Source organism: Notolepis coatsorum (assembly GCF_963971535.1).
Source record: "Notolepis coatsorum genome assembly, chromosome: 6".
NCBI lineage: Eukaryota > Metazoa > Chordata > Actinopteri > Aulopiformes > Paralepididae > Notolepis > Notolepis coatsorum.
This window is the reverse complement of record NC_140170.1, coordinates 94,968,653-94,978,355: the sequence shown is the minus strand read 5'-3', so window position 1 is coordinate 94,978,355 and position 9,703 is coordinate 94,968,653. Positions and strand designations below refer to the sequence as shown.

At 43.9% G+C, this 9,703-nt stretch overlaps 1 protein-coding gene across 1 annotated transcript; it reads left to right on the top strand.

Moving 5' to 3' along the window:
* Positions 1–567: 567 nt before the first annotated feature.
* On the top strand, positions 568–8,919 carry errfi1a (ERBB receptor feedback inhibitor 1a). Its single transcript, XM_084316893.1, has 4 exons — positions 568–722; positions 4,114–4,314; positions 4,728–4,816; positions 6,452–8,919. Exons 2-4 carry the CDS (start codon positions 4,163–4,165, stop codon positions 7,582–7,584), a joined length of 1,374 nt encoding a protein of 457 aa, XP_084173019.1. The 5' UTR covers positions 568–722; positions 4,114–4,162; the 3' UTR covers positions 7,585–8,919.
* The last annotated feature ends 784 nt before the right edge of the window (positions 8,920–9,703 follow it).

Here is a 9,703-nt window from a genome sequence, read left to right as displayed (position 1 = left end):
TGGCTTGAGGCGGGGCTTCGTGCCGTGGACGTGGCTTGTGGCATGGACCTGGCTTTGCACTACTGCGCATGCGGATGAGGGGGGGGGGGACGCCAAACAGCCTGCAAACTACCTGGCGTTCTATCGCCATGCTCTAAGACAAACTCTAACCTTAACCAACTTCGAAAGAGTGCCTAAGCTTAACCGTCGAAAGAACTTGCCGTCACGTTCTAAGACAAACTATAACCTTAACCAACTTCGAAGAGTGCCTAAGCTTAACCAGTGTAGAAACAGGCCTCGGCCAATCAGAGAGCGTCTCCGAGAAATGCGGCTTGGTTTGGTATTCACGCGAGCGAGAGCGAGCGAGAGAGCCCCCCCCCCCCCCTCATCCGCATGCGCAGTAGTGCAAAGCCAGGTCCATGCCACAAGCCATGTCCACGCCACGAAGCCCCGCCCAGACGTTGGGCTCTGTGGCTCTGCAGATATATGCTATGGTATAATTATGGCAAGTGTGTGAGGCGGAGCCAATGCGTCTTGTAGTGTGGTTAAAAGAACATCGCTCACAACAATAGTAGGCTATCTCTAAAAGTGTCATAATAGTTACAGTATCCCTCCAGTGCATATAGTGCCACAGACAATCGAGGCTTTCATATCATATAAAACCAAGGGAACTATATTTTCTTTTCGAAAGAGGACTCACTCTCTAGGGTCTGTCAACGGGGGAAAGCAGCGAGTTTATTTTGGTGAGTTGAGAAAACAAAATTGAAATGCCGTGATATATGTATCCTTAATCTATTTGTCTTTATTTAATTTTTTTTTTATCAAGGCAACATGAACGGCGATTGATGTAATTTCTTATCTGAGCCAGATTAGTCCTATACTTGGACTTTATCCAATATCGGGCATGGTTGTATTTAGTTCAAACTGGGAGGGGAATAGAGTTATAGGCTATTTGGCAGCACAGTTCTCTTCTCATATCCTAACTCAAATGCACTGAACAGGACTCACAATTAGAAGCAGCCTATGAAACATATAGCCTTTATTTCTATTTATAATTTATAGCCGGGATATAATGCCTAGCTGTCTCATACTATGCTCTTATGTCAAAAGAGAATGCTTACTAAAGCGTTTGATTCCCTTTTGATTCATTATAAGTTAACATAACAGTAACCAATGGTTTTACGATCTATCGAGTAAATGATGATTGGAAAATATCCCGTCTATTTCATCATTTCATATTATAGGCTATTTGGCAACTTGCAGGCGTGTGTTGTGGTGTGACTCACCTGCCGCCTCGAATGCTTTTAACCATTATTATCTCAGTCCGGTAAAGTGAGGGGGTGTGCGCGTTTTTTGCTTGCCGCACAGGTAGAGCGGGTAAGGTTGCTCGGGAAACCGCTGCAGGGGTGTCAATACTGTAAGTGGGGTGTGAACTTCTTCCCTCAAGGCTTGTGTGCCCAGTGTATCAATAGCAAGCGATCTGCTCTTGTGCCACCCCTGTGGAGCTTAACCCCTAATGTCATTATGAATTGAAAATGGGGGACCCTGATGTAACAAGACAAACGTCTTTCTCTGATCTGCATCCCCTTAACAATTGTGTGTATTGAGCCGTACTGTATTGTACCCATTCTGCAATCTGTTAATAAAGTTTTCAATCAATCAATCAATCAATCAATCAATCAATCAATCAATCAATCAATCAGTAGCTCCCAATAATGCTCGGCAGTCAGCACTGTGCTTTCAGTCAGTATTTTCACATCACATAGCCAGAGAATCCTGTCCCATCATGCATGTGGTGCGGTGGATAAGTCGGGCCTGACTATATCCAGCCCACCATCTAAGCTGACCAGACACCCCCATGACTGGTCTGAAACGAGCCGCTTACAAATGCATAACTGAAAGGGTTAATGCTCTCCATGACTAGTACACATAATTTGTTTAATCCTGTTGGCTGTAAATGCTCCTATGGTTAACTGCCAGGATGAACTGTCTTTGCACCTGTTGCGAGAGGAAGCGCAAGCCCCCCCAGGGTTCATTATCAAGGATCATGTTCCTTCCTATCCCCACCGAACCGAATGGACGGCCCTGGGGCCCGGGCAGAGGGACTGGATGCCTTGTTCGGCAGTTTGGCTCCGGCTGACGTCCCTGAGCTGGTTGTTGTTTCAGAGCTTTGTTTCTCGCCAGCTGTCTGGGCATCGCACAGCGCTGACCCCTCTGCAGCCATGCGTTCCTAGGAGACTGGCATGTTCCTCTCTCCGTCATCGCTCCTGCGTTATGAAGAGGAGGACATGCGTTGTCTGTGGGCACCTGTTACCCAGGTCTACAGCAGTCGGAACCATATAATGGCCATAATACCATAATATTGATGCACACCATTTTAACTGCGTTTCACACGCAACTGTTTGAAATCTATGGTCAAGGATTAGAAGTATATCTAGAGTATTGAAGTGGGATGTATTGGAACCAGGATTATTCATACAAGCTCAGTTCCTTTCCCTTTCACGTGTCTGATCTCAGGCTTTGTGAGATTAGAATCTTGAGAACTGTCTAGTGTGATCATGTCACAATGACTACTGGCCATTGAAAGCTATAGAGTTTTGGACATCTAATATAGAATTATGATGGGGGAAACAAAGTATTGCAAATATTTACTTGACTTTCTTCAATTTATATTCTGTAGCACCAAACCCATTCCAGCTCACAGTACAAAGAAAATATACCTTCTATACACAATATTAGAGATGGGACTTGTGGAAAACATGATCAAGTAGGCACCAATGTCAGTTCTTCATTACCAGGACAGTATATAGTAAAAACAGTGTATTCTTAATTCCCCTCCCTCTGTATATCAGATACATTGTGTACTCAACCCTGACACACATTTGGCATGACACCAACATCCAGGTCATCTGACATGAGAAGTGCTTGCAACACCAGGTATATATCTGGTTACAGGAAGAGTCACCGGGCCTTGAGTGATATCCTGCTCTGCTCTACAGAGGTTGGCTAGTCTCTCGAGTTCTTTTAATAAATCGCTTATGTGTTCTGGAGTTCTTTCGGAAGCGTAGTCGAGGTTAGTCTTTTAAGTTGGGATGTCTAGTTCTATGACACATTTAGTCTGTAGCAACTTTTGGCTGGAGCAGTCAGTATGACACATGGTGGCCTGTCCACAGGCCTTACCTGGGAGCAAACATCTCTTTAGTCCCGTCAAGCTGAGGGTTTTGTCATTGCTCAATCAGAGCAGCCAAGGAGAATGTTGCTCCATGTTCTGGGTGAAAAGCAAAGCACCACAAGGCCACCACTCTTTGAGGAGAGGAGAGGAGAGGAGAGGAGAGGAGAGGAGAGGAGAGGAGAGGAGAGGAGAGGAGAGGAGAGGAGAGGAGAGGAGAGGAGAGGAGAGGAGAGGAGAGGAGAGGAGAGGAGAGGAGAGGAGAGGAGTGGGGAGGGCTGTATTTTGGCATCCATTGTCAAGTCCCCCCCCCCCCCCATTTCAGAATTCTAAAGCTTATTTCTGATTCAGTGTTTCTGTTTTAAAGTCAAAGTCAGCTTTATTGTCGCTTCTCGTAATGTGTAAGACATACAGAGAAATAAAATTGCGTTTCCCCCTTCCCACGGTATATAAAAAAAATCTAATATAAACATACATTTTTATTTACCCTTTCTTTTATATAGCTTCTCTCTCCTTGTACAGTGTCCTTGAGTCTGAGAAAGGCGCTTCTCTCTTCAAATCCAATTTATTATTATTAATAATAATAATAATAATAATAATAATAATAATTATTATTATTATTATTATTATTATTATTATTATTATTATTATTATTATTATTATTATTATTATTATTATTATTATTATTATTATTATTATTATTATTATCATTATTATTATTATTATTATTATTATAAAGTAACATATGGGACACGATGTACACACAAAGGACATTTTATTTACAATGCGAAATAAAATAAAAACCTGTGGGTGTGCCCGATTACAGGCTTTTTATTAAAAAATTTCAAGTGTGATTTTTCAGTGAGTGAAATTATGACAATTTGTTTGTGTTTCTTCATCGCTGGCTTCTGCTCCCAGTCCTCTTTCGCTGTCATTCATGCGTTTGTTTCTTGGCTGTGTTACAGGTGCACCAGAAGTAGCCAGCCGGGGCGATCCAAGTGTTTCCTGGCTTTAATGCGACCCGATTGTGCCTGGAGCATGTCCACAGCGGGCCTGACTGTCCAGGAGATCTGTTTACCCGCAGAAAGCCCCTTTTTGCGGGGCAACTACTGTCACAGCATGGCTGGATCCAAACCCTCATGGACCTATCCCCATGACCTGCACAAGTGAGTGCTGCCCAAATGCTACCATGAGCCAGCATGCCATTAGTAGAGATGGCAGGATGCTTTGAATTCTGCACAACATTCTTAGTCTATGGTTTACCAAACTGGCACTCGGCCAAGATTTCATGGAAATCAGAATCAGTAGTTTTCACATACAAGGAATTTGATTTGGTTGTTTTTTGGTGCAACATTTTATAAAAAATAAAAAGGTAAAAATAAAATGGATATAATAAACTAAATTAACATAGAAGCACAATAGAATAGAATATAATTATAAAATAGGAATAGGCCAGGGCTGTACAACTGTGCACGATGTGGTCAGGTATATACACTAATTAGAATAATAATAGACTGCAAGACTGAAATGATTGTTGAAACTAATATTAATGTGAGATATTTTGTTTCCCCTTTCACAGTTTGTACTTCAGTATGGATCCGGCACACATGGATTACAGCTATCGTGTCCAGCAACAGGTGTTACCTGCACCATCTCTAAGTTATGAGAGTAAGTAAGGATCCATTGGCTCTATGATCTGTCACTCATACACCTGTACCCACAGTCCATGTGTCTGCTGACCTACGGTCATGCTTGAAGCGAAGACCAATAATTATACTTTTTGAGCCAACTGCTAAATATTCTTTAGTGGATGGCTTTTCAGTTTCTCCAACCAGAAAGATAGACAACTCTGCGCTGGCTTGCTCTAAATTTGTCCTTGGGAATGATTAACAAAAATGTGCAAGATTGTAACCAATTATAGTACTTGTTGACCTCATAACACAACATAACTTAAATGAACATGGCGACCATCTAATAACACCCTCTTGAAACCTGGGTTAAGTATTAGAGACCTTTATTGTGCAGGATACAATGAAGTTTAAATGTTACACCATGGTTGATTGATTGATTGATTGATTGATTGATTGAAAATTGTATTAACAGATTGCAGAATGGGTACCATACAGTACAGCTCAATACACACAATTGTTAAGGGGATGCAGACCAGAGAAAGACGTTCGTCTTGTTTACATCAGGGTCCCCCATTTTCAATTCATCATAACATATACGACATACATGACATACAGATAGACAGTACTGCTACATCTATACATTTATGACATACCAGATTTACAAATACAGTACTGTTTGTGATACAAAGAGTCTAAAAAAGAGAGTATATACATTTGACGAAGAAACTGTACATTGGAGGAGGTTGGGTGGGTGGGGTGGGGGGGGGACTGTACATTGGAGGTGGTTGGGTGGGTGGGTGGGGGCGGGATGGGTAGGCGGGGTGGGGTAACTGTACATTGGATTATCGATGAAGAAGAGGGTCTTGTGTATTATTGGGTTAGGACATTTACTGTACATTGGAGGGGGTTTGGTTAGGACATTTACAGGGGCCAGTTTTGAATTGCAGTCTCCCATAGGTGCTCCTTGAGAGTGGTTTTAAAAGTGGGTAGTGATTCACATTCCTTTACAGCTGTGGGTAGGGCGTTCCACATTGATGTGGCATAATTGTGAAACGTGTTTAGTCCCTTGTTTGAACTGAATCTGGGTTTAACATGATCTGTGGAGCTCCCTCTGGTGTTGTGGTCATGGTATTTACTGACCTTTGGGAAGTATTTTGACATGTACATGGGTACCTTAGTCGTGTAGTGTATCTTGTAGACCAGGCCCATTGCAAGTTGCTGTACTCTGTCGTCTACTCTAAGCCATCCTAGGTTGTCAAAGTGGGCAGGGGTGAGGTGGGTTCTAGGAGTAAGGTCAAGCAGTAGTCTGACCAGTTTGTTTTGTGATGTTTGTAATTTTGATTTTAGCGTCTTTGAGGTGCTTTGGTACCATGAGGTGCAAGCATAGTCGTAGTACCCTTGATTGAGTGCTCCTGCTAGAGTCTTCAGGGTATTCTTGTTTACCAGAGAGGAGATCCGGTACAAGATGGTTAGCTTGTTTTAACTAATGAAATCTCTCTCTCTCTCTCTCTCTCAAAACGTCAAGTAATCCTTAAAAGAACACAACAAACATTTTGGGAAATTAGCTTATCGTCTTCTCCAGAGAGATACAACGTACAATGAAGTTTAAATGTTACACCATGGTTAGCTTTTAACAAATGAAATCTCCCTCTCTCCCTCCCTGCATCAACAGGACAGAAACACAGCCCCAGTGCACAGAGATTACCCCCTAAGAAATCCAGGCCCACCCATCTCTCCCTGTCATCAAGTGCAGAGCCGTCAACCCCGAGCCCTGCTGATGATGACCAGGTGGTCCCTCCATTCCAGAGGCTGTCTGTATACGAGCGCAGCAGTCCCCCTCAGACGCCAGGCAGATGTTCCAAGCCTCTACCTCCCCTCCCCGTGCGGACAGACCTCTCCCCAGAACAGGCCATGGACAACGAGGTGGAATTTTTCACCAGTTCGGACGACAGCCGATGCCTGGTGCCTGAGCAGTATCCCAAACCCTCTCCTTTTCGCTACGGAGTCCCCAGCCGACGGAGCTTCAGGGGCTGTGGGCAGATTAATTATGCCTACTTTGAGGGTCCAACCGGGAAGCACCACAGGCAGCAGCCACAACAACAACAACAACAACAACAACAACAGCTCCAGCAGCAGCAGCAGGAAGTGAGGGAACCACCTGAACAGCAGCCACCAGAGCCACCTGAGCCTCCAGTGGTGGTTTGCCAGAGACAACACGAGAGGGCTCAGAGGAAGCTGCGGCGCTCTCATTCGGGCCCCGCTGGTTCCTTCAACAAACCCACACGCCTGTCCTGCCACCACCGACACGTCCACGGCCCAGATAAGCCAGACGTGCCGCCCCCCATCCCCCCACGGCCCGTCAAGATGGTAGACTACCGCCGCTGGTCAGCAGAGGTCTCATCTGGAGCTTACAGCGATGAAGACAAGCCCCCCAAGGTGCCCCCCAGGGACCCTTTATCTAGAGGCGGCTCCCGTACCCCAAGTCCCAAAAGCCTCCCCATGTACATCAACGGTGTGATGCCCCCCACCCAAAGCTTCGCCCCAGATCCCAAGTACGTGAGTTGCCGGGGCTTGCAGAGACAGAACAGCGAGGGTTCGCCTTGCATCCTGCCCGTTATGGAGAACGGCAGGAAGGCCAGCACCACACACTACTTTCTGCTTCCCCAGCGGCCTGCTTACCTTGACAAACCTTACGTTGAGAAGTTCCTCCGGGACATGGACAGGCCCGCGGGCCGCAGTGTACAGGCATTGGACTCAGACTGGGATGGCCAGACCAGGAGGAAAGCACACGTGGATTTAGTTTGATCTCTAACATTATAGTTGCTGGAGGACTCAAGTGTAGATGAGCAACAACCACTGGGCGATAAGGTGGAGCACTCATGCCCCTCAAATACTTATTTGCTGCTTTAAAACACTTTAATACAAAAAATAAATACACCTTATGTATTCTGAAAACAAAGGGTATGTCACCTATTATACGCAGTTACTGGAAATGTTGGACTGGCTATCACAACAGAGAGATGCTCTACCTGAATGATGTGTCTCTGACTATAGATTGTGGGTAATATTTGACAATGTAGAGAGTGATTATTTTTTTATATGATTTTATTATTCAATATTGTACTGTTTTTCAGGATATAGTTGTGCAGTTAAAGGGTACAAGCTGGACTTGAACCCCATGTTCTCAGTGTTTTGTGTCTGGTAGGTTGAAGATGTTTTTTTTTTTTTCTATTTTTTTTTCTAAACAATGCTTTTGTGTCTCACAAGGGACAAAAGGTCAGTAAAGCAATCCTGTATCTATGAAGTAAAAATTTGAGGCCAATTTCTTTGTTGGAATGAAGGATGCAAACATGCAAATCCCAACTGTAGTTCCCACGGCAGCAGCATGGATGCTTTTTTTTAATGCATGTCAGATCGATGTAGTTTCCCACCTTGATGAAGTTCCAGTCTTACTCAGGCCACTACGTGTTCGGCGAGTTTTTTTTGTGTGTGTTTCCCACATGACATGTACGTTTTGTACTAGTGCAGGACGTGGATTATTGATCGCTATGCACTGCAGTATGCATGTTTCCAGTGGAATGTCTCGTGCAGCTTATATCGGTGTACTTGCGTGTGTGTGTGTGTGCGTGTGTGTGCGTGTGTGCAAGCGATGATGAGAAAGTGTCCTTCCCTTGGCGATACTGTATAGAATGACTTTCTACCATTAGTAGAAATATAGATTAACAATATTTGTTACTGTGCTCTGCCTGTTTGCAGCACCTGCTTTTGAGTACAATGTTCTAAAGTGCACACTTATATTTACTTTCTGTCCGTGTCCATATGTTTTGTTGCACAGAAAAAAGGCCGGTTGAACATGTGAATGTATGCTGTTCTTATTGAATCGTGTCAGAGTTAGCGGAGCTCGTCGTTTGTCAAGCTGTGAGTCGCTGCTTGAAACTAATTTGCCTCAAGTACTACCTCCCATGATATTATAATCAATACTTCCCACACACACACACATCGATTAATTAGTGCCCAACTAGAATGTCAAATAATCCTTAAAAGAACATGCCAACATTTTGGGAAATTAGCTTAGAAGATAGATACCGGTTTCCTCTCTGTGCTATCTGGCTGCATGTTAGCCTAGCTTAGCACAATGAATGGAAGCGGACATGACTGGTTAGCCTTCAGGAGGTGTTAGTTGGACAATGCCTAGGCTAACCGGTCATGTCCGCTTCCATTCATTGTGCTAAGCTAGGCTAACATGCAGCCAGATAGCTTTTCTACTGAACGCACAGAGAGGAAACTGGTATCTATCTTCTTGTCTCTCTCTGAAGAAGATGGTAATGTTGGCGTGTTCCTTTAAGAGGACACAATAACTGGCCAAAATATATATTTTTTTAACACAGAAGAGCTTTGTAATTAAAACCTCTACTTCACGGGGTCAATTAGTAACGTGTCAGATGAATACACGGAGTGACTTTTAACATAGGATTCTCTTGTCTACAATTACCGATTGTAGATGACAAGAGATGTCAGGCTCACCTGATAACATAGAGGTATTACGCAGACGGTGTGGGGCTTACCTGCCTGACACAGACTTTCCTGTTCTGCACATGCATTCCTGTCTGACATGATTGCAGTGGGTGTGGCCCAGGAGACTTTGGCTGCTGGCAAGCCAGGAAATTATATGTATTTTATTGTTATAGATGAGTCAACAGCCATCAGGATGATATAGTAAATGTAGCAAAGGCATCAAAGTAATCCCAGGTATAAAACATGGTGTTCAATTTGGAAACCGGACTAGTGCTATAGTCAAAACGGTAAAAAAAAAATTGTACCCCCCACCCCCCCCCCTCTCTCTCTTCTGGCGAATGGGAAAAAAACCTTTGCTAAGGCAACGTTCTTTTTACTTTGCGTCTGAAAATTGTTTACATTTTACACT

Bases quoted from the DNA above. Each gene is read 5' to 3' on its own strand.
- errfi1a (XM_084316893.1), top strand. From the start codon at position 4,163: ATGCGACCCGATTGTGCCTGGAGCATGTCCACAGCGGGCCTGACTGTC. The intron at 4,315-4,727 runs GTGAGTGCTGCC...CCCCTTTCACAG, and splicing joins TATCCCCATGACCTGCACAA to TTTGTACTTCAGTATGGATC. The intron at 4,817-6,451 runs GTAAGTAAGGAT...CTGCATCAACAG, and splicing joins ACCATCTCTAAGTTATGAGA to GACAGAAACACAGCCCCAGT.